The sequence below is a fragment of the Eubalaena glacialis genome, chromosome 7 (assembly GCF_028564815.1).
Source record: "Eubalaena glacialis isolate mEubGla1 chromosome 7, mEubGla1.1.hap2.+ XY, whole genome shotgun sequence".
In the NCBI taxonomy this organism is placed as follows: Eukaryota; Metazoa; Chordata; class Mammalia; order Artiodactyla; family Balaenidae; genus Eubalaena; species Eubalaena glacialis.
The window spans coordinates 96,541,943-96,568,385 of NC_083722.1; the positions used below are offsets into that span (position 1 = coordinate 96,541,943).

Here is a 26,443-nt window from a genome sequence, read left to right on the forward strand (position 1 = left end):
CACTAGAGACAAAGAAAAAATCCCACAAGCTTCCTCTAGAGAAAAACAGGTCCTCTATATAAGGAATCAAAATGGCAACAGATCTCTCAACAGCAACACTGGATGCTAAGAAACAAGGAGAAATATCTTCAGGTTTCTGAAGAAAAATGACTTCTAACATCGTATATTTACAAGGCTGAGTCTCTCAATCAAGTGTGCCAGTATAATTTTTAGAACACATGGTCCAGAACAATCATAGCTAGCCTTCATCCTTTCTTGGGACACTTGAGGACATGGTGCTCTAAGACAATGAACACCAAGAACAAGGAAGAGGTGGACATGGAATATAGCTGAAGGGAGATCCCGGAAAGACAGTTTTGCCCCTAATGTGCAGGAAAACCAATCTAAACTGGAGCATCCCAAAACCTGCAAGACAGATTTCTCCAGGAAGGTAAAACTGATAGAATATCGGATGCCTCTCAAAATCTGAGATGACATCCAGAAAACTGGCCAAAATTTTGGTTGACATAAGTATAAGACTATAGAAAATTAAGAAATTAAAAAATAAGGTTACTAATTTGAAGGACAAGAAAATTATGCACGGAAGGAAAAACAATCATAATTATAGTCTGCTACCAAAGTCAGCTCTGAATATCATTTACAAAGTCATAGTAATGTAAACACTGAATATTGACCTAATTCAAATTTTGACCCAATAAAATCCTGTAATAACATTCTCTGAATTAATGTATATTCAAATGTTAATCATTTGGCAACTGGATTCTTCGCAGCTCCCTCAGTTTCAAACAGAGACAGGTGAAGTGTTTATTCTATGTGGAGGTTTGGATGGGGATTGGGTTGGGGAACTGGCTTGTGATCACTTGGGTCTCTATCCAGTCAAAGTACAGTAAGTGGAATATAGTGTGGATTTCCCTATTTTTAACTTTGTGTTTTTGTAAGAGCCATGACTTTAAAAATGCTGTTTTCTTCATAAACCTCATAAAAAAGCAACCTCACATTTCTGTGGTGGCAAGGTGGTGGTATGACAGTGTTATAGGTATCAGTTGCCAGATTTGACAGCCAATAGTAATGCTTAAAACTGAAAAATCAAGAAGCAGCAAATAAGCAAGTTATTTAAAAAACTGAAGTAAATATCAAGAGCCAGTCAAAAAGTTGAAAGCAATTTCCTTTAGGAAAGGAGAAATAAAAACAATATGGGCAGAAGTCTGACATTTTTCTTAAAAACAAACAAACAAAAAACCGCCAACTATGTAGAAGTTTGCACATGCTTACATTATTTCAGACATAAAAGAAAAACTAGAAAATAAAAGGAACAGTACCAATAATATCTCATTCATGATGTTACAAAAATTCAACAACTGGGGCTTCCCTGGTGGCGCAGTGGTTGAGAATCTGCCTGCTAATGCAGGGGACACGGGTTCGAGCCCTGGTCTGGGAAGATCCCACATGCCGCGGAGCAACTGGGCCCGTGAGCCACAACTACTGAGCCTGCGCGTCTGGAGCCTGTGCTCCGCAACAAGAGAGGCCACGATAGTGAGAGGCCCGCGCACCGCGATGAAGAGTGGCCCCCGCTTGCCACAACTAGAGAAAGCCCTCGCGCAGAAACGAAGACCCAACACAGCCATAAATAAATAAATAAATAAATAAATGAATGAATGAATGAATGAACAATTCTTTAAAAAAAAAAAATTCAACAACTTACTGGACAGCAACACTATTCTGGAGGAGGGAATTACAGTTTAAAATGCTGCCGAGTCCTCTACTGTTGGAGATATTGATTAAATTTGGACTTTGTTAAATGTGTGTACTAAAATTTCTAGGGCAATTACTATAAGAAAACAAATAGAGTGTATAACTTGTGATGTTACTGAGGGGGAAATAAATTCTCAATCAGTCCAAAGAGAAGAACACAAATATTAACATTTTCATATTAATATATTAATATTTAAACTATAAGGCAAAGTGCTTTATTAGAGATAGCGAGTTACCTCATTTTGACCAAAAATATACCCATTCTAAACTTCTATACATCAATAATTTACTAATTACAAAAAGCAAAATAGAAATACTAGATAAACCGAGAAATCCACCATCACTGTGAGAGAAATTGATAGATTAATTAGATAAAGCATCGTTAATAATATATATATGATTTGAGCAACACAATTGCCAACTTTAACCCAAAGAACATAAGGAGGACACGTCTCTGGTCAATGGGTCACTAGGTTAGAAATCAGTAACCAAAGATGACTAGAAAAACTCCATATGTTTGGAAATTTAAAAACACATGTCTGATAACTCATGGATTCAAGAGAAAATCATAATGAAATCATAACATTTATAGAACTGAACCATAATAAACATGCTATATGTCAGAATGCAAATTTAAAGCTATACATATTTAAAATAGACAAAAGAAAGGTAGGAAGGTAATGAGTTACCTATATAACTTAAGGGACTAAAAAAAGAACAATAAAATAATCCAAGAAGCTGGCAAGAACAATAAACATATGAGTAAAATGAATGAAATATAATATAAAGATTCAAAGGTAAGGAATAACAACATCAATTTCTGACAAGTTTGATACTAAAATAATAGTTAGAATGAAATAGGGAATGTATGTATAGATAAGGCACAGACAAGAAGGACAGTAAGAGAAAATGCTTTGAAACAACTTTTTGCCAATACATTAGAAAACATAAACAAAATGGATATAATTCCTAGGGAAAAAACACAATTTTTCACAAAGGAGACTATATGGTTAGTCCTATTAACTATTCAAATGATTCAATCAATAGTTAAAATATTTCCTGAATGAAAACTCCAGACCCAGATAGTTTTATTTGTAAGTTCTACTTTTTATTCAAGGAGTAGATAATTCCAATATTTCTCAAAATTTTATAGGGAATATAAAATAAGGAGTACTCTCCAGCTCATTTATAGAGACGAATATAACTTTGATACTAAAGCCAAAAAAGGATAGTATGAGAAGAGAAAACAAAAAGAAAAGCTCCTATATTGATATATATGCAAAATGCTAAACAAAATATTGAAAAACAGATAACATCCAACTATTAAAAAAAAAAAACTTACACAAAAGCCAAGTTGAAACTAAACCAGGACTAGACGTTTGGTTAATACTAAAAATTGTTCATTGCATTAACAGGTTAAAGGAGAAAAACAGCATGAATATCCCAGTAAAAGTAGGAAAAGTATTTACAAGAATAAAGCATTCCTGATTAAAAAAAAAAACAAACAAAAAAAACCTAACTTAGAGAAGAACTGCCTTAACTTGATAAAGAGTATCTTTAAAATCTATAGTAAACATCATACCAAATGGTGAAATGTTAATCTTATTCACTCTTGAAAATCAAGAGCAAAACAGGGATAGGGATATTCACACTCAAAATATCTATTCAAAACTGTACTGGACTAGAGAAAGTGCACTCATATAAAATATATAAAAGGAGCAAGGGTTGATAAGAACACAAAAACTCTCACTGCTTGCAGATAATATTATTCTCCAAACACAAAAGCCCAAAGAAGCCAGACATGATGACCACACACTGCTTTTCAGTTGGTTAAGAATGGGCTCATCCAACCATTGCGCTGGTAAAGCAGACTTCCCATCCTGGAATAAAATAAATCGGTACCTCTACCTCACACGATATACAAAATCAATTCCAGATAATTAAAGACTTAAATGTAAAGAGGAGAATATTAAACTTTTATAAGTACATTCAGGAGAATGTTTTTACCATTTCAGGATAAGGAAGAAAAAATTTTAAACAACTCATGAGAGAACATGAGCTATAAAAAAATCAATACTTTAATGTAAAATTAAGAACATCTGTTTATCATTTGACACCATCAAGGAAAAAAAAAAAAGCCACTAAAAAGAAGATGTGTATATAACTGACAAAGGATTAATCCAGAGTATACAAACAACTCTTAAGTTAAAAAAAAAAAAAGACTACCATACAGTGAAAAAGTATCTGAATAACGGAAACATAAATGGTCAACAAATCTATGAAAACGAGCTTAACTTCACTGTAATTATAGAAATGCAAATTAAAACCAAAATTACATTTTAATTTAAAAATAAAAATGCAAATTAAAAAGTAAAATACAATTTTATATTCACCAGATTTGCACAAATTAAAATGCTGAACAATAACAAATGTTGGCAAAGACGTAGATCAACAGATACAAATATAATGTTGGGGGGAAGCTGTAGATGTAGGAATGCTGTCTGATGTCATTACATAAAAGTTTAAGAAATTAAAAAGGTAAAACAATTTTACATGTTGCTTAGAAGCACATACATATTTATTCAAAGGATAAAAAAAGCACATATAATTCAGAACAGGGGCCACCTATTCAGAGGGAGCTTAAGAGAAGATAATGTCATCAGGGTGAGTTATCAGGTAGCTTTAATTGTACTTCGAATCTTTAAATCTTAAGATAAGTGGTGGCTACACAGAGATTCTTTACACTTTTCTCCATACCATTTATACGTCTAATATAATTCATGATTAAAAATGTATTGCACCTCGGTCCAGTCCCAAGATGGCGGCCACCATGAAGAAGGCGGCTGCAGAAGATGTCAATGTTACTTTTGAAGATCAACAAAAGATAAACAAATTTGCACGGAATACAAGTAGAATCACAGAACTGAAGGAAGAAATAGAAGTAAAAAAGAAACAACTCCAGAATTTAGAAGATGCTTGTGAGGATATCATGCTTGCAGACGACGACTGCTTAATGATACCTTATCAGATTGGTGATGTTTTCATTAGCCATTCTCAAGAAGAAACACAAGAAATGTTAGAAGAAGCAAAGAAAAATTTGCAAGAAGAAACTGATGCCTTAGAATCCAGAGTGGAATCAATTCAGCGGGTGTTAGCAGATTTGAAAGTTCAGTTATATGCAAAATTTGGGAGTAACATAAACCTTGAAGCTGATGAAAGTTAAACATTTTATAATACTTTTTTAATTTGTTTAATAAACTTGAATATTGTTTAAAATGAAAAAAAAATGTATTGCACCTCAAAAATGGTTAAAAGAAAACATTTTAATAAAGAATGACAGGAAATTCAAGAATAAGAGAAGTAAAACTAATTATCAATAAAACAAAGATATTTGGAGTTTTGAAGGTACTACCCTCACTTTTTGTGGCTGGAATTAAGAATCTCACAAAAACATTTGCAGATATATTAAACAAGCTTCAAAAATTATACACATGCAACGTAACAGTAAATCATTGAGAAAATGTCTACAATTCAAACATTGCATCATTTTACGTATCTTCCCCCTCCCTAAATTTTGTGATTGCTCCACAAAGAATCGGTTAAAAGGAATAAAAAATGCCTACAGAAAGTAAGCTTCTTAAACTATAAATGAGCTTTTCACTTTCATTTAATTACAAATACTATTTTTAAGCATCTTGAAGATTAAGATAAAATTTCACTGGATTTTCACCAGTGTTAAAAGTGGTGCATTGAGGATAATGTCATTTACTCATTTCTCCATGAAGCACATTTTAAGTACTTTTCCCATGGCTGACAGAAACAAAGAAGTATTACTAAGCATGCAAACATAGCTATAGTGAACAATTAGAACATTTTTTCAATGACAACACTTTATTATCTACTTACCTGCGGCAAAAACAGTCACAGTTCCCCTGAACTGGAGTCATGAGCATCTAGAAGGATGTATATGTAGTAGTACAAGACTCTTCTTATTAACCCCTTCTTTCAGTTAATGTATTACATCCCTTCAAGGTTGCCAAGTTAAAGGAATGCTCTCTTATACCTGGTAATTTGTAATCTCTGATGTATTAAATATCCTCCACGTTTTTTGCCACCTTCTTTGGTTTCTTTACCAGAAACCTATATCTCAAACATGAATTCAAAAATTCATTTTTTATATTTCCAGCTTAATGTGGCATCAGGCTAAGAATAACCAATATTGCTCTTTGTAAGTGCCAAAAACCACTTGTGAGAACGCCAAAAAAAAAAAAATTGCAAAACAAAAGAATCTCACTGTACATCAAAAACTGTAAAAGCAATCAAATGCCAAGCATATGAGTAAATAAAACTTATGAGGCTGATGAGGTAGACTGTGGGGAAATCCAAGGGACTAAATGGTAGGTAGGTACATCCTGGGTTTTCTGTATAAAGAGAGAATTGACAACAAAGGTAGGAAGATATTTTGTGCCTTATTCATCACATGCACCCTGATAGGATGCACCCCAAAGAGAAACTCAAGGACAGTACCAAATGAAAAAGAAAAACTTTTGTTGGAAGAGGCAATCCACTCACTATTAAGTTAGCTTCCTGTTAAGTGTTTCTGGACGTGCCAAGAATGAAAGGCCCAGTCACTCCATTTCTCAGGGATGTGTTTTCAGAGACCAACCAGGAGGGATAAGACAAGCTCTCCCTCTAGGACAAAGAGCAGGCTTGCTTACTCCCTGCTATAAAAGAGATGGATTTGCTAATCTCAGTGTTCCTCAGCTGTGGGTGTAGCATCTCTCCTGGCTAAATCATATCACTTCCGCGGGACTTGGGGGCGAGGGGAACTGAAGCGTGGTGCTTGCTATGCTGTGAGCAATAAAGCTGTTTGAAGCTCTTTGTTACTGACCCAGGAATATCATGTCTTCTGTTAGCATCCATGGAAGAGTAGCAGCCTAGCTTATTAGCTCGTAAGTAGGGTAAAATAAAATCCCAGACTCAACAACTTTATCCCACTTTGCCTATAATGTTCTGGCCAGGAAGTAGGGGCAGACTGCAAGAGACATGATATAACTTTAGAAGTATTTGCAAACAAGCCACTCTCTCCAGGAAGAAAAGACTGAAGAAAAACCTATAAGTTACTGATACTTCTTCAGGTATTAGAAGGCATCAAGGATCTGCAGTAGAAAAATAGCACTGCTTAAGAGGAATAATGTATTTTGTGAAAGACTCCGGGGAATAGGGAATTAGACTGGAAACTTCACATTCCCCTATAGATCAGAGAAGTGAATCTGATCTCTGCATGTGGCAAAGAAAGCAAAATCAGGGTAATCGATTGACATGTGTTGACAAAGGCTGAGTTTGGACAAAATCTGCTTTAGAACCTATTAAAAGTGTTAAGCATAAAAATGGAAACATCAAATGGAAGTAGGAGGAAAGACTGCCTCTAAGATCCAAAATAGCATTTCAGAAAACTGCCTATATCTTCAGAATAATACAAACAAATAGATGTGGCTTCAATCAATCATAAACAGAAATTCATAGGAAAGAACCTGAAATAAATAGTATTTCAAAAAATGGAACAAAAATAATCCCTTTCAATCCTTTAAAAATATAAATAAATCAAACATACAACTAAAAGATGCAGGAAAATTTCCTGAATTGTGTATGAGATGTCTAAGTATCAATATAATAAAATAATTTTTCAAGTTGTAAGCAAAGCAAATAAAAAAAGAGATCTAAACCTATCTGTATGCTGGAAATATATATATATATATTTATGTTTTTATATATATGTTTTTAGCTAAAAGAATGAAGAAAAAATTATCCCATAGTCAACCAAGAGAAACAAGAAATAATTACAACAAAAAAAGGAGGTGGTGGTAAGCTCCCAAGAAACAGAAATTAGTCTAATCCCAGACTTCTGTTCAGCAACACTAATTCCAGAAGACAACAGAGCAACACACTTTGAATTCTTTGATAAACAGTTTTGGGATCCAACATTGTACCAATCAGGAGGTGTCTTCATATTTAAAGCAATATAATGAAATTTTTTAAAATGCAAGAGGATGAAATATAGTTACATTTTTAGGTGTAACTGATTAATTGATCCAAAAATCTAAAAATTGAGAAAGTAAAAAAAATAAGACAAGAATGGGAAAAGTCTTGTGGCTGGCATCATAGACAGGTGAAACATAGATATAGTTAAAGACAAGATACACATATAAAATTATTCATGAGGAGAATATTATTTATATTTACTCTATACATACACATACCTGCATATATAAATAGTACCATACATACATATACACACAAAATATATATTTAGTAAAATGATATAATAACAATTGAAATCAATCATCATGGAAGTCACTATGACCGTGAGGTATACAGTAGGAAAAAAAGGAACTAAACTCATTGTTTAAAATGGGGGGACTCTGAAAAAATAATTTAAATATAAAATTCTGGCTACTAGAGAAGTAAACTTTTATAAATTAAAAAGTAATTTTATAAACTAAAAGGTAAACTTAAACTTCTGTAATATAAATATGACACATAGCTATCAAAGTGCCCAGGGAAGATACAGGTTAAAAAAAAAAAAAACTGTTCATAGAGGGAAAAGAAACAGAGAAAGCAGAAGAAAGAGCAAGGAAGTTTGAAAAACGGAACACACAGAATATAATGGCAGGAACAAAACCAACCATTGCCATTATAAAAACAGAAGCAATAGAATAAGCCATGCATTAAATGACATATCATCAATTTATTAATGGTCTGTGGCAGTTGGGGGAGACTACTACCACATTATAAGAACATTTGCATTCTAATTTCAGAATAATTGAGGTGTAAAGAACTAAAAGAAATCTTAGAGCCAAGGTAATGCTGATATGCATTGTACATGAAACATACAACAAAAACAAAGGAAGAGAGACTAGTAAGAAGAAACAAAAAGCAGAAAATAGTCAAAAGATATATCAGGAAGATAAACACTAAATTAGGTCTCTGGTTCCCATTCTAAATTCCCTGCTAAAAAGCATGTGGTTTTCTCAGGATGGGACATGGGTTCATCCTGGTCCAATTAACAAGGTACAAACTTGGCTTCCAGAGCCAGGCTTCAGTGGGGGCCTGTGTTGAAGGTCATCATGAGCTGGGCAAAACTGCAGTGGAGGTCAAAGATATGTCACGTTCTTTTCTTTCTCACTGTCTTTGTTCCTTTATATTTTCAGATTTGTTAGATGTAATTCTCTAATTTCAATGTTCTGCCAGAACAAAGGTCATGTCTGACAATTCGTTCATATGCGTTTCAGTTCTAACATAGTACAAAGCACAAAGTAACTAATGAATAAACACATCCTTAACTAGATTCTTTTTCCTCCCCTAAACAGAATCCTTACAAAATAGTAAAACAGATAACACACACACATACACCCACATTCACATACACACACATTTTAAACTCTGATTTGTACAGTATATAGAGATCAAAAAAATCATATTGAATTACTTTCTCAACCTATTTCTTTAATTAATAAATTCCACATATTGTTTCTGAAATCCGAAATGACCACACAAATTCAGTTATATATTTTTAAATGTTGGACTTATATGCGTGAACATATACTTACAGGCAAACTGGAGTTTAGCTTCTCTGCTGACAATTGTTCCAACTGAATTTGTTGCAAAACATTGATAACTTCCTGTATCCCAATTTCTGTTGGGGTTAATAACCACAAGATTTCCTCCGTTCAACTTATAACGATACTCCATACTCAGATTAATATCGCTTCCATTCAGCTGCCATCTGTAAAACAAATGTCCAGGATTTTCCCCTTAGTATATTTAAACTTTTAAAAAAATCTGCATTAATAATCTACTTTAAACATCAGCTGTCTTATAAATGAAAGGCAACAAATATATCATTCAATTATTACATAATTGAAAAATCAAAGATGCCTAAGTTTTGTTATCAGAAACAAAAGGTTAAATTACAGTAGAAAGCACAAGAGAGTAGCATCTAAAAGCTAAAGATTTTTCAAGATTTTCTGAAGAGGTGAGAATAATTTAGTTTGTTCACTAGGGGGAAAATTAGGCTTGGTCTGTATAGACAAAGATGAAGTAGAATGTTGACGTAATTATCTCATATACTTCAGGCCAGTCTCATGCTGCCGATGAAGGGCGAAAAGAGCACATTTCTTTGATTTATCCAGACTGACTGAGCACATTTAATAAATTAATTGGGTAAGTGCTCAACTATCCATTTCAATTTGTCTGAGTAAATACCTGTCCCCGGGGCCCTCCGCTCTTCTAAGCCATCACAGTGATATTTACTAAATGGTACACTGTGGTAAAAGATCCTAAATGCCACCTAGGGGGTCGGAAACAGTAAAGGCACTAACCCCAGAGCCATATTTATCAATGAGAAGCCAAAAGAAAAAAAGAAAGAAGGTGGTTTTTAAACAAGAGTTTTCAAACAGAAAAACCAGAATTTTTTAAACAGCAAGCACACCTGACACATCCAAGAAGATTATTACCTTTAAAAACTCATTAAATATCACACAATCTCAAGAACACATCCATTGTATAAATTAAGCCATCTGTCTCCTAGAGGACTTGATTTTTATAAAAAAATCACACTGGTATCCGTTCTATAAATTTTAGAGTATTATGGCAACAATCTCAATTGCTTTTCATAATAACTTCGAGAAAGTGGTTAATAAAATGACCATTTCACAGATGAGGATTTCAATAAAACAGTTGAGTGAGTTTGCAACTCTCCCCAAGCTATTAATTACTGGATCAGAACTAGTACCCATTTGAATTCTAGCCCAGAGGTCTTTAACCATGTCATGGGTCATATAAAAATTGTATTAATATATCAAATATTTAACCTGGAAATAGTAATACTGTGAAAGCATAAAAAGAGGTGAAATGTGAACATTATCACAAACCAAAGGACATAAAGTTAAATGAAATATTATATAGCTGTGAAAATGTATAAGCTTTTGCAAACATAGAAGAGTCTTACAAAGGTGAAAACATTTTTTACAGTGCAATGGGATACCATGTATATAAAGTTTTAAAACATATAAAGTAATATTAAGAATGTATTAAACATTTTAAAATGTATGAAAATGAATCACTTCAAGTTTAAGGTACTTTAGAGCTCTCATGGAGAGAAAAGTGAGAAAGGGTTATGGGGCAAACACTGGGAAATTTAGCTTTTTTGGTTTTATTTCCTAAACTGAATAGTGGTTATATGAATGTTCATCATTACACTTAATTATATGTTTATATCATTTTCTATATCTGAAATAGTGCATAATAAAATTTTAATAATGGAGGCTACAGGAAATGAATAAATTTTGAAGTTTAGTTTCTACAGCTAAAAGCAATATCATATCATTTGCTCATTTTAAAAATCAAGACTTTCTTGATTTTTCTTTCTTTATGCACATACAAGTCTCCCAGGTCTAAAGCAATATTTCTTCTGAGAAATCAAAATGAAATTAAGAGGAAAAACTGGAGGCCCCATGTCTTTTCTTTTGAACTTAAAAGAGCAAAATTACAAAGAAATATGAAAAAGCCGTAACTGCTTTCTCGTTTGTGGCAGATTTCCGCTATGGGTTTGATTCTGCTTTGTTTGTAGAGTAACTCTCTTATGCTCCTTCCCAAGGCAAGTCCATATTTGCATGTGCATTTTAGGTCACTTTCTTCTATTCTGACTTTAATCCTGCCCTTAGAGATTTGAAGTCGAACCATGAACACTTACTAAGCCTTCTTCATCTTATTCCTGCCCAAATCCTAGAACTACAGAAACTCAGAAAAGGAAATGAAATCAAGGAAAATTGTCCATCTGCATTCTGTCTGAATACTCTGCACTCTTGATACACAAGGTGGTCTGCAGACCAAGATCATCAGCATCCTCATCACCATCTGAGAGTTTGCTGGAAATGCAGAATCTTGGGCTCTATCCTAAATCTACTAAACCGGAATTGGCATTTTAGTGAGATCTGCCAGTGTTTAATATGCCCATTCAAGTTTGGAAGAACTGGTCTATAATATCCCCAAGAAGCAACCGTGGACTGCCTATAGGGGACATAGATAAGAATTCCCCACTCTTGATTTAGCCTATTTCATATTCAACAACTATGATTAGAAAAAGCAACTTTCCTTCCCTCCCTTCCTGGTGAAAAAACATTTATTGAGTGCCTATATGTCAGGCAACTTTCCAGGTTCTAAGAATGGGGTGAAAAAGGTCCCTGCCTTCGTGGAACTTACATTTGGGGGGAGACTTTTTTATGATTCCTAGTTCCTACCCTTTCCCCCTTGTCTAGTCCCAGGCTCTATCCAATCCTACCATGTAACAGCAGAATGAACAGAAATGAGATTCAGAAACAAGTGCTCCTTGTTTTATGGGTTGGACTCATCCCTCACCAGCTGTGTGACCATGGGCAATTAACTTAACTCCTTTACACCTAAGTTTTTAACATGTAAAATAAAGAGAATGTCATCTTTCCCATAGGGTTGCTCTATCCATTTATTTAGACAATGTATGTAAAGCCGGTGGCTCAGGGCAGCCAGCCAACAAATGGGCCGGCACCACTGTTAACAAGGGAGGAAGTTCCATCAAAGGCTGCAAACCCATCTGTCTGCTTTGTTTCTGCTTTGTAAAGTCTGCTTTCTTTTCTGCCATCCTCATAGAGTAGACGTGGGTTATGCATAACCTGCTTGATTCAATGCTTTTGGTCATCTCCTCTCATGTGGAACGGGCTGTATCTTCCACATAGGGTTTGTCTGCATTTGTACCTGCCTGAGAAGTCAGGGAAACATGGGACGAAACACATGCTGGGCTTGACCTTCAAAGAATAAATCTGACAGTAAATCACAAGTGGGTGGGTTGAATTTTTAAGCTGCAAATGGTTTGCCAGTTACTAAATGACTTAATACTTGCGGGGGAGGAGGGAGGGGAGAACTCCTCTAAATGCAAAGCAGGAAAAATATAGTTAATTTCACGTACTTTTTGAATGGAAAACTCTCATGACAAAGGGTACTTGTGACTTCGTTACCTACAAAGAACAGTTTGTACCAAGGAAAAAGGATTTCAGCTCCAGAGTCTAGAATGTTTACGGCCTGATGAAGCATGTCTGATGGCTTCATTTGAGAATTCTGTTTTCGTGTTTAGCTGATGAATAATAAAGGTACAATGGCTATGTGGAAAATTGTAAAGATAAATAAAAATATGGAGAAGCACTTCTTCTTGCCTATTTAATAGCTGGAAAGATTTAGAAATCATAAAGTACATGGGAAAATACCTTATTTCAATATGTGTCTGAGATCTAAAAGCTATCATCTCAAAGTTTTGACTGAAGATCCAAAACGGAAAACATTTCTTCTATTATGCATAAGTGTTTCTTACTTCTTTTAGCTCAGTCTTTGTCATATAGACAAAATCTCTATATTATTTCACTATGTGAAGAGGTAAAAGCTACTCTCTTTTACGTATGTTTCTGCTAGACCGAAAGTATAAGTGCATTTGTTTTAGCAAACTCTTAGAGCAAAGATATACTTGAGATACTCTGAAGAAGGTTAATTTTCTTTTAACAAAGCAATATAATTATTTCTCTCCTTCTTAACACTATTCATCATTAAACGGAACTCATCCCCAGGTGATATAAAGTTTCTCAATATCTTATTAAACAATGGTTGTTTTTCCTCTTGGTGAAAATATGTGAATTCAAAAGGGTTGTCTTGGTTTAAACTCTGCAACGTGTAAGCAATCTCTGGGCCTGGGCATCCAAATATTATTTTATCCTGAGGAAAGCATGTACTTAAGTTCCTAATACAAAATATTCATATTTGGGCCTGATTTCTGAATAGTTCCAATATGATCTTCTGTATAAGAAATATTCATGAAAACTGAAGGCACACATATATACTCCTTCCACAAAGAATGTGTCCAATAAATCTACAAATTAGACTTAATTTCTTTGCAGTAAACTGTAATCCAGCTGTTCAGAGTTCATGAACATCATGCATAGTGGTAAAACTGTGGCAGGTAAGTGGCACATTCAGGTCATAAATTTGGGAAGCTTTCTGAGGTAGACACTGTCTTTTAGTTTTGCACATTCACAATCCTTTGTAGAAGTTACAGATGTCTACCTTATGAAGGAATTTTGAAGTTCCTGAGGACTCTAAAATCTCAGAATGAAATCTTTTTGAAATATGGAAATTGTTTAAAACTTCATAAAAGTAACATTTGCATACCCCAATTCCATTCCAAAAGGCTTAATGCAGTGATCTGGAGTAAAAGAAGACAGCTCTGGGGCTCTTGGGGCTACGTACACCAGCATTTCAATCATATAACATTTACACTGTGCTCTAGAATCAAACTAACATTGTAGCTTTAGCTCAGTGGCAAATGTCACAAGATTAAGCACCTTTGCATAATCATCATCTTGTAACACTCTTGAATGATCTTGTAAGTTCACTGTCTGCCTTCAGTGTTCAAACGCTCATCCTACATGAATTAGGATTTGCTTTTAGAATCCACAAGTGAGAAATGGTTTATTATTCATATTTCACAACTCTGATTCTCAGGCAATGAGCTCTCATCCCCCTTAACTGCTTGGTGTGGAGCTTATATGTGAATTTGTTTCTAGGCCAGTAACTTGAGGTTGGGGGTCTGGAAGAAGTCCTGGGCCACTTACTCTGATCGCTGACCTGAGGCAGCATGGATTGGATCAGTCCACTTCTAAGTCTCAGTTACATCCTCTACACAACAGGAAGCTGGTATCGACCTCATTGGAGAGAGGCTAGGGAGGTAAAGTGAGCACGAAAAACCGGGCCAAGCCTGCCACAATAGAACTGTGAAGGCTATGGCACTTTTTCCCCTAAAAATCCCAAATACAATTTCTTTAAAACATTGTACAGGCCCTCAGGTTAACAGTTTTTGAATCTTGAATATAAAACATAAGGTATGTGACATGAGAGATATTTCAACTGGTAGTTATTACTTTTAAATGATGAAAACTATAATGGTGACTTCCAGGAAATAATTAAAACATCAGTAATTGAGAGCACATGAATCGCTGCCTTCCAACACAAAGAACAAACTATGTGTAAGACTGTGTGTGTGTATGTTTGTGTGCAAACACAAATTTACATAACAGTGAGTTAAATCAGTATAAAAAGCCTAGATTCTCAGTGTTGAGAGGTGCTTTTCAAACCATATAAGCTCCATTGGAGGATGACTGTCAATCACTGCTGAATTCCCACCATCGGTCATAATAGGCTATCCACGGTAGGTGCTCACAGAAGTTTCCTGAATTGGAGCAATCTTATTTTACCCTCTAACCTAGCCATCACTAGCCTCCATACAGTCGTCCCTAACTGTGGCCATCCATATTACCAACAAACATCTCAAAGACAGGGAATGAATGCATAATTATTTTCATTTACCATACTAGTTATTATTTATTTACCATACTAGCTATTACTGTATATGGCAAGCTTTTACACAAAACCACACTGGTATGGAATGAAAATAATGAAGATAAACATAGATGTATCTTGTTGTCAGTATAATTTAAGGCACCAAGTCCTAAACTGGGTCTTCCGCTAGAACTTTGTAACAAGTCACCCTTTGAAATTGAAACTAACAAAACTGAGTGACAAAAAATTGGGTGACATCAGGTAGTTTCAAAATAATCCCAGGATGTAATTCAGCTCATGGTTGATTGTATTAATACTGTCCTTCAAGATACCTACACCCATCTTACAAAGTCTGGTCGGGAAAATGGAAACATAAACAATATTCCAAAGAAAAACAAATATCACATGTTAGACTTTGATATAAAACCAAGCAAAAAGGACAAAATAATTTACTAAAATCTTTAGGGGTCTGGGGCTGGGTTTGGAAAATACGCCCACATTAAATACCTGTTAAATCAACAGGCAATACTTTATTTGGGGTTTGACAGGAAAATTAGGAATTTAGTCACAGAAGCAATTTGTGGTTTTAGATGCAGCTTTCAAGTTAATAAGCAAATGAATTTGTGTTCAAATGCAATGTTTGTTAATATGTTTACTGAAGTGATGAGAATAATTGCAGTCCTTGAAAGAATGAATGTCTGAATTTGCATATTCAATACTTTATCCAAAAATAACTAGTTAGGCTTCAGCAATAATTGCTGAAGATACAAATGAGTTAAAATGTGATGCTATGTTTTTAAAAATCAAGTTTTTAAAATGTGTTTTATGACACAGATTCCCATTTGTCACTCATTGATAAATTTTAAACATATATAATAAAAAAAGGAGGCAAACAGAGATTAAAGCTACACTGCAATTAAAAACAACTGTTGAGTTCACATAGGTAAAGCCTCGTTCAAATTCATCACTGATTGTCTTTCAATTATTCTTGAGGAGAATTATAGAAGACGGCTGCTATTTCTGCCTTCCCTGCATCCATTTCAGCTTTTTCTGGTAGCATCTTTCTCCTTCTCCTTTGAAGAGGCCACTCCTCCCAGGACCCAGGCGTGCCCAATGAGCACATTCCATATCTCAGGCCTTAGTGATTAGTTAAGAATACAACTGTGACGCAACTGATTTAACTTGTGTTTGATCAGTATGTGTTTTCCTTCCCCCTTGCCTCACTACCAAAACATAAGACCAGCAACAAAAAGATGTTAATTTTTTAACTGCCATCTTTAATATCTAAAATCTAACCTCCACATTTCTCCTGGGTTCTGACTGCTGACAGTATTAGGTATGTTTTTATTTCATGTTTTTCTGATGCCATTCAGAGCTTTTGATGACTCTAATAGGAAAGATGCCCTCTTTTTCCAGTTAATATTCTGTGGAGGATATAAGTAGACCTAAGCAGTCATCTTTGTCACCTCAAGGGCAATCTGTCTTAAAATAGAGCCAAAAAGGAGGACTCAATCCAAATTTAAGAATATCCTACACAATAAACAATGGACCACTTCTGATCCAGTGATCCTTCATGACACTCTTGACTCCCGAAATATGATCTAACCCCAAACTGCCTCTCTTTGTTTCCTCCCTGTTAACTTCATTCCATTTCTTTTTTCATGCCACCAATTTAGCTTTCACTGTTTGCTAAGCATTCTGAATGTAAGGATGAAGAACACACTGTCTTCACCTTGAAGGGAGTTACATCCGACCAGGCAAACCCACTTCATTTTGGTAAGTTTTATAATCCAGGAAGGCCTAGGTGCAATGCGCAGTACATGGCTGAAGCATGGAACCCAGCTCTGAGGATATCGAGAAGGCTTCATGGGAGAGACAGTAGCACAGCCAAGTTTCAAATGCCCTGTAAGAGACACTACCTCTGCTTGCCTCAGGCACCATAGAAATTCTTTCTTCTTTATGGTTTGCAATCATTCCAACCTTGTAAACATTTCATTGCTCTTAGTAGCTGACTCTGTGTGTGGGGACCAGAGCTCATCAGCTAGAGAAGTCAGGATGGTAAAAGGAGTTGAGCTTGAGGATAGGCTCAGAGAACTGGGCCTAGTAATCTAGCAGAACAAATTACATTTCCTTAGGGCCAAGGGAATTTGGAGGAACAATAATTCTTACTTGCCTTGGAGCACAAAAGTAAAATAACAGTGACATCAGATCTTACATGGCAACAAGATATACATAAGGGACAAATTGCATATAATCAAAAATATATTTTACATATATTTCATATTTTATTAAATAGAATATATCATATATTATACATAATACATATGCTATACATGCTCTATCCTATACACTGTACGTGGTACCATGTATAGTATTATGTGGTGTGTCTCCACACGGATGTGTGTTTAGATAACAAGTAAACAAACGCCTTACATTTACTCCTTGGATAAACGGTGAGCAGAAATTAGTCCATTATTTTTTCTTCGTTCTTATACTGAATGCATTTAGTGGACTTTCAGTAAATTAAACATGTGCAGGATGTAACTCCATTACAGTGAACTCTACTTAAAAGGGAGAAACTGTGGCCGAGAGATCTGCATTTTGCAATGTTATACAGTCCTTACAACGTGTATATCCAAGATTCCTCACACTGTACTTTATTAAAATTATTTACTTGTTATATAAAGCTGGAAGAGAATGATGTTCTGCTTGCTTCCTTGTGATGAGAGAAAAACAGAAGACCATTTATAGAAAAGAGTTGTGGATCCAAGGGTCAGAGCAGAGCAGTGCTGTCTGATAGAACTTTCTGCAAGCACCAGAAATTTCATCTGTGTTGTCCAATACAGCAGCAATTAGCTACATGTGACTACTGACCACTTGAAATCAGGCTGCTGTGACTGAGGAACTGAATTCCTAGTTTAACGGATTTAAACGTACACGGCCACATTTGGCTACTGGCTACCACATTGGACAGCACAGCCTGTAAGTCTCCAGCGAGACTAAACTTTGTGAACACAAAGGCCACATGGGACACATTCACTTTTAAGGCTTATCTTCTTTGGCTTACATTATATTTAAAAAGAAAAACAGTCAACATTAGAAGTAGATTCAAAAAAGAAAATTTCTCAATTTTAAACATCTCTTGAAAAGGTTTTGTAATATTGGACCAGGACTCCGGGATGGTAACAACCGGCTAGTGTTAAGGAGCAGTCGTGACCAGTGGATGGACTTGTGGCTGAATGTGGGACGGTCTCCAGTCATTATTCAGTATGTCCATATGTTCCTAAGGCAGGGCCACCTCTTTTAGTTTTGTTACTTACCTGGTCCCCATTGGCATTTGAATACTATACTCCAGTCTAACCCAAATATGTGGTCCCTTTTAATGCTGAATGGCATCAGTAGAAGTGACTAGGGAGCCTCCTATTTGGGATCTTTCATCTTAGCAAATGATGGGCATTTTTAACTCTTTGAAAAGTTGGAGAAAATCCTTCCCATTTAAAAAAGTTATTAATACTTCCTCAGGGTAACCTCTTTCAGCATCATCAGCAGTTACAATGAGACTGAATACTAATTAACCTTTAAATACAGGCTTTGGGGCTCAGGCGGGAAGATGCAAAAGAAAGAATAAAATTCTCAATTAAACCCTAAAACAAGTAATTTCTCTTGAGAATTTCTGAACTTTTGGATTTCTAATATGGCCAATTAAGAGTTCTTTTTACCCAGTGGGATAATAACAAAGACAAGATTTCTCATCAGAGAAGTTTGCCTCAGTCTACAAAACAAGCTCTGGGTTTTCAAAGGACATTTTTTTATAAGACTCATAGACTTTATTCTGAAACTTGGGAAATGTGTTTGGACTGCTTTTAATTTACAGCTTCACACGAACCGCTAATTTTCCTCCTTGATATCTTTCTTTTCCCTCCCTCCCTCTCTCTCTCTCTTTCTATCTATGTGCTTAGATTTATAAATACTTACAAAAAGGTTTCCTTTCTCTGACTTTATGTAAAAAAAAAAAAAAAAGAAAAAAAAACCCATGTTATTTATTTATGTCTTCAAAGTCATTACCTATTTACAATATTTATCTGTAATTTTTAAAGGATAGCAAAAAATAAGAACAAGAAAGCATATTTTCTTCTGGAACAATTAAAGAATAATGCAGAATATTACCTGGTTGACTACTAAAGTCAAAAGCTTGGGAAAGGGGCTTCCCTGGTGGCACAGTGGTTAAGAATCTGCCTGCCAATGCAGGGGACAGGGGTTCGAGCCCTGTCTGGGAGGATCCCACATGCCACGGAGCAACTAAGCCCGTGAGCCACAACTACTGAGCCTGCGCGTCTGGAGCCTGTGCCCCGCAACGGGAGAGGCCGCGACAGTGAGAGGCCCGCGCACCGCGATAAAAAGTGGCCCCCGCTCGCCGCAACTGGAGAAAGCCCTCGCACAGAAACGAAGACCCAACACAGCCAAAAATAAATTAATTAATTAAAAAAAAAAAAGCTAGGGAAAAAATCAGGCCATAAATGAAGGTGTTATCTAGGTAGACACGGTCATGATTACAACCCACATCAGTCTATATTCCCATTTATTCCATTAGCACAACCCATTACTTATACAGATACCATGGATAACAGGGAGTTGTTGCTTATTATAGGAAAGCCTAATATTTTCACAATGAAAAGAGGTTCCCTAGTGCTTTTTCAATGTCTCAATTTCTTTTTTTTTTTAAATTAATTAATTAATTTATTTTTGCCTGCGTTGGGTCTTCGTTGCTGCATGCCGGCTTTCTCTAGTTGCGGTGAGCTGGGGCCATTCTTCATCGCGGTGCGCGGGTTTCTCATTGCGGTGGCTTGTCTTGCTGAGGAGCACAGGCTCTAGGCGTGCAGGCTTCAGTAGTTGCGGCACGCAGGCTCAGTAGTTGTGGCTCGCGGGCTCTAGAGCTCAGGCTCAGTAGTTGTAGTGCACGGGCTCAGTTGCTCCGCGGCATGTGGGATCTTCCTGGACCAGGGCTCGAACCCATGTCCCCCGCACTGGCAGGCAGATTCATAACCACTGTGCCACCAGGGAAGCCCCCAAGGTCTCCATTTCTAATGACTATAAAGTGAAACTTTATACTGGTTAGAATTCGTTTTTTGTTTGTTTTTGAATTTTATTTTATTTATTTTTTTATACAGCAGGTTCTTGTTAGTTATCCATTTTATATATATTAATGTATATATGTCAATCCCAATCTCCCAATTCATCCCACCACCACCACCCCACCCCCCTGCCGCTCTCCCCCCTTGGTGTCCATACATTTGTTCTCTACATCTGTGTCTCAGTTTCTGCCCTGCAAACCAGTTCATCTGTACCATTTTTCTAGGTTCCACCTATATGAGTTAATATACGATATTTGTTTTTCTCTTTCTGACTTACTTCACTCTGTATGACAGTCTCTAGATTGAATGGATAAAGAAGATGTGGTACATATATACAATGGAATATTACTCAGCCATAAAAAGGAACAAAATTGGGTCATTTGTAGAGATGTGGATGAACACTGGTTAGAATTCTTAGCTTTAGAAAATCTTTCGAGCTATAATGAAAGTGTCTGCTCTATTTTCCTATAAACCAAATATTTTAAAACAATAACTAGCATGTAAAATTTCTTCATTTATCAGACTTAAAACCGATAAGTCAATTTCAGTCACACATCTCCTAATCTCAGATACAGATTTTTTTAGAATTTCAACATATAATATCTCAGGACATATAACAAATCATAAAAAGTACGGTGCAAAAGGCAGAATTTTATCAACATTTTATACATGTTATCAGTATGTTTAAACAAATACATTATGTTTACACAATGGCATCATGTAAATATACCTGGTATCACTTTAAATGTATTAATCTGGAATTAAAATAAATACCTGATATATAAAGAAATAATTACAACAAAAGGCTGTTTCTGGATTTCTAAGCTCAGGTCTTCTTGCTGTTTGGTTAAACTTTACAAACATAATTAATCTATTCATTTAGAAATAAACTGCTGTATGACTATATCTTGTATCTTGACAATTTTGCAGCTGAACACATTTATCACCAAATTATTCACAAGATAAATGCCAGGAAATAACTTTACTGACAACAACAACAAAAAAACCCAGCCCACACATGAGTCATTTACATGGATTCTTTATAATATTCACAGTCGTGTCTAAAAGGATAATCTTCCATTTCAGGGACAAACAAACAGATACATTTAGGAAGTGTTAGAATGTCCTACAAAAATGCCAGGAATAAATGTTTCCAGGATAATGTCTTGTTAAGTGGATCTGTTCATCTTCCCCCAGAAGAAGAAAATATTTTCAGCTTTTGTATGTGCTATGTCTGGTTAACTGAACTGGCTCATAAAACACAGCTTCTTGTTTTTTTAATCATGTTAGGGACCTCCCTGGTGGTCCAGTGGTTAAGACTGTACGCTTCCAATGCAGGGGGCACAGGTTGAATCCCTGGTCGGGGAAATAAGATCCCACAGGCCCCACAGTGCGGCCAAAAAAAATAAAATCATGTTATACTTTTCTTTCTTCTATAGGTTAAGGAAGAGGCAGACAGAAAACTTTCCATCACCTCTGTCAGTTCTAACCAGTAACCTGGAATCTTTACATTTATTTTGTTGAAAACACACAACAGGTGCTCAATAAATATGTTGTTGAATACTGTTGAAAGAAACTGACCTTGATTACTTCCAGATGCAAAAATACAAAGGTCTACCTTCTAGCCTAATGCTGACCCAGTTTAACAATGACTGTTCGTTTCTGTTACCCACATGGGTTAAGCAAACAATAGAAGATCTACTCGAAACATTTAGAATTTCATTAATAAAGGCTGAAGTCTGCTTGTTCTGCAGGTTATAGAAAAGGTTTTGCCAAGCGAACTAATACTGTAAACAGAGTGTTTGAGACAAATGCTCACAGTACTCAAGAGCATGTTGTTTTCAAGGTGCCTCAAGCATTTTCTCGTAACCATTTATATGAAAGCAGCATATGCTATTTATAAATAATTCATCTCTTCATTAAAGTGGGCCCCCCAGCACCCCTAAAAGTAAAAATCGTTAATCTTGTATTATTTAATAAAGTAAATATCCATCCCATCCAAATAATCCACCATCATCTCCCAAATGTTCATATTTTTATCTTAAGGTGATGGGAGTTCACTTTTTTTTTCTTTTTTCCTTATACCTTTCTGTGTTGTTTGAAAGTTTTCAGTGAACAAGTTATTATTTATATAATCTGAGATACACACTTTCACATGAAAAAATATAATAAATTTATTTTCTCTTCAAGAATAATTAAAATGACTTCAGTAGGAATGCATTTTATTCTTCTATACTTGATGAACTTTCTAACATATACTCAGTAAAATAGCAAAGGAAGGATAGATGCTGTTACCTTTTTCTCAAACTATGATTGCTACATACCTTTACAACACATTGAATTTCATCCCCACAACGGATGTGTTCCCAAGGACTACATGTAAATCCAAATCTATACATTGTTTTACCACAAATCAATGAAAAAACATTGTTTATTTAAGAGACTCTACCATGTTTCTCTTTAATCAAGAAATCTTACTGTAAAGTGATTATCAATCAAATATACACAATATGGAGCCAAATGTTTATGTATGAACTCTGCTGAATATAGCAGACAACTATAGCTTCATGTATTATTTCTTACTGATAGCATAAATATACGGAAGCAAAAAAAAGTTCACAATTGCTACATCGTTTTTTCTTAATTTGGATTTTCAAACATTCCACTGTACCTGTAATGAGGTGAAGGGTTGCCTCGTGCTTCACAATTTAAAGTTATTTTTTTATCCTCTGAACCAACAGGAAAAATGCTGTTGCTGGGTTCTTTGATAAACACTGGGCCTTGTAAGAGCAGCTCACCTACATGGGTGGGAAAAATAATCGTAATAAGTAAAAGCTACTGTACAAGCTGCACTCTACAATTAAAGAAGAAAAGCAAGCAACTAGTGTCTGCTCTTTAAAAAAAAAAAGGAAAGAAAAAGCAGGCTTTGCTTCTTCCCTCATCCACAAAGATGCCCTGTAGGCACTGCTTTGTTTGTAAGCATCACTTAAGCCATCTTTAACAGCCTAGTAACACTTCTAAGAGAATGAAGATTACTATCAAAACCACTGCCATATTAATAAGATTACTTAAAAGAATAAATAAGGCTGTACTAATTACTTTTTGTAACATAAACTCTACCCAAATTATCGTTGGTAAATTACCTAGTCTAGGAAGCCTTTCTGTCATAAGCCTCTTTACAAAACTAAAGCTGTATTGAAAATCAGTTGAATCCCTGACTATTGTCTTTCTCATAAAACCCTACCATGCCTGCAAATCTGAATGCTGACAATGTTATTTTGCATTCTGACCTCAAAACACTCAATATTTGGTGGGATTTCCATTTTACTACTAGCAAATTGAAAAGAAGGATACAGCATTGAACAAGTGTCCTTTAAAAAGTGTTTCTACGTTGGTTAAGAGAACTTGAACATTCTGAGAATTTCCACATACACACACACAAAAAATTAAAAACCTGTGTCTTTGTACTATGAATTTCAAAAGGAATGAGATAATGCCATCACCAAATGCTTATGCTACTGCAATTGTATAATCATTACCAGAGCCTTTCTGAAAACAAACATATTCACAGGGGGGGAAAAAAAAAAAGCTCTTTTCTCTCCCATCTTGAAATGCTCAGTAAAGTTGCACAGAATGAATAATCAGACTAAGAGACAAAGACAACCCATGAACAGACGACAAAGAAAATGAGACGGAAAGTAACCCCCAAAAGCCCAGAAACCATTTTGGCTACTTACCTAAGTAATAACATTACAACATTAATAAAAATGTTTCCCATAATAACTGGAATAATAAAGTAACATAATACTGAAAATAATCATTGAAATGAAGAAAAAGCAGCAAACCCACCACGTGCACCCCATGTGCCCACATCTTTTCTTTAATCTCCACCACGCTCTGTGAGGTAAGTACCGTAATTATTCCCAGTGCACAGAAGAGAAGTGTGGAATCTAAGAGTGGTTAGGTGAAGCGAGCAAGTACACACAGCTTTTCAGAATGTACACTGGAGATTATCTGATTCCAGTCCTTGTAGTGATACCCTCTGGACTTCTGCCCAGTGAATTTGGCCTTGCCATTAATCTGGCCTTTGGGAGGTAATCTATGTCTTACCTGATAGCAATGCCTTTGTTTAGTGTGAGGACTGGCCACCCTGGGTCTGAGGGTGGGAGTGGCCACACCTGATAGTCCTGGATGGGGGCTGACCACACTAGAAAGACCAACCACATGACTGACAGTAGGAGATTTGGCCACATGGGATGAGGTGACTTGGAAACTGCTCTCAACCCCATATGCAATCAATCAACCATGACTGCAGAATGAAGCCCCAGTAAAAACTTTGGATGCTGAGGTCTGACGAGCTTTCTGGTTGCCAATACTCCTCGTGTGCTGTCACACATCAACACCAGGATGGTAACACATCCTGGGGACAACAAAAGCTTAGCATTCAGGACTCTTCTAGAGTCTGCCCTATGCTTCTCTTCCTTTGGCTGATTTTAATATGTATCTTTTCCCGGTAATAAACCATAATCATGAGTATAACAGCTTTCAGTGACTCCTGTCAGTTCGTCTCGTGACTAACCAAACTCAGAATTCGCAACTGATGATATAAATGAGGGCAGTCTGGGGACTGTGCACTCAAACTTCAAAGTTTGGCTAACTCTGGGCAGCCTTCCACTGCAACATCACCATACAGTTAACCCTTACTACTGCCCACCATGATTTAAGAAAGCAGTGGGCTATCCTCGGAAGTCCCTGGTTTTTGTTTTCGTTTTTGTTTTTTGCTTTACAATGTTGTTACTTTCTGCTGTTTAACATAATGAAATCAGCTATACGTATACACATATCCCCATATCCCCTCCCTCTTGCGTCTCCCTCCCACCTTCCCTATCCCACCCCTCTAGGTGGACACAAAGCACCGAGCTGATCTCCCTGTGCTATGCAGCTGCTTCTCACTAGCTATCTATTTTACATTTGGTAGTGTATATATGTCAATGCCACAAGTCCCTGGTTTTTATTTACACATAAGGGGAAAACGTCACAAGGAAAAAGAAAATCTCACTTTTCCTTTGCAGAAAAGGACAACCTCCAGAAGAAAGGAATTTTGAAACAGCTACTAATCAAATAGTCCCTTATCAAAAAAGAACCAATGCTGTCATTTTCTTGAATTTTTTCCCTTCAAACAGTGTACTGCATAAAAATAAATACAAAAATGACAGTGTTTTATTAATTTGAACATACTTCTGTCTGTTACAATGTCTGTTTGTAAATATTTGCAAAGAGGGTGGATTTTTCATAGCATTTTTTGTAGTGCAATGGCTTCTGATTTATTTTCAGTGACATATATTTTATTCATTTAGGAGATGGTATAGCATCACTGTCCTGACGAACTGATGTACACAGGGCTTGAAAGCAATAATATTTTAACATAATGGCATATATTTGAAACTAGCAGGTAAGTTGGAGAAGGAAACCAACAGAAGGAAAATTGGGTCTAGATAAGAAGGGGGTGATTTCAAAGCAAAAGAAAAGAGAGGTGTCTTTAAAAATTTCCTACAAGTGACCACAATGAAAACCCAAACATCCATCATCATCCAATAAAAGTCACATTCCCAAATGATGTTCTAATTCTTCTCTAGAGACTGCTATAAATTTTAGATGATGGTATTAAATACTTAGAAACATTTTTTTCTGAGACCCTTTTGAAAGAGGGATGATAATAGCTAATTTACTAACATTTATGTGCCAGGCACTGTACTCAGCCATTTGTCAGCCTCATTTCCCTATTCCCAGGCTGCCTTTGACCCATCCCCTACTTTCTGAGGTCCAGCTGCACCGCCATCCTTGTCTTCGCCTCTCAGACATGCTGAGCTTCGGGTTGACCTTCCTTCTTCTTCTTGTGCTCTGGTTTCCTTTTATCATTCAGAACTCAGCATAACTGTCATCTTCTCAGCTTAAATGAGACTGCCCCTCCCCCCTCTAAGTCATTACTCACCCCTCACTTCCACCACGTATCAGCACATCTCACTGTCTCTCACTACCTGTAAACAGTATACACGTTTATATGAGTGTTTGTTATTTATCTGTATCTAATTCATTGCTGTCTCCCCAACTCCTAGAACATGGCAGATATTCAATATCTGTCT

General features: G+C 35.9%; 2 protein-coding genes across 2 annotated transcripts in view; one reads left to right on the plus strand and one right to left on the minus strand.

Annotated features, from left to right (window-relative positions):
- The window catches only part of CNTN3 (contactin 3), a 236,910-nt gene that overhangs the window by 182,469 nt on the left and 27,998 nt on the right, over positions 1-26,443 (minus strand). The window contains exons 2-3 of the mRNA XM_061195539.1: positions 22,972-23,098; positions 9,363-9,538 (exon numbers count right to left, since the gene is read on the minus strand). Of these exons, the coding sequence (XP_061051522.1) occupies positions 9,363-9,538; positions 22,972-23,098 (303 nt within the window). The remainder of the gene's footprint in view (positions 1-9,362; positions 9,539-22,971; positions 23,099-26,443) is intronic.
- On the plus strand, positions 4,571-4,975 carry LOC133094804 (prefoldin subunit 4-like). Its single transcript, XM_061195538.1, has one exon. The coding sequence runs from the start codon at positions 4,571-4,573 to the stop codon at positions 4,973-4,975; it is 405 nt and encodes a 134-aa protein (XP_061051521.1).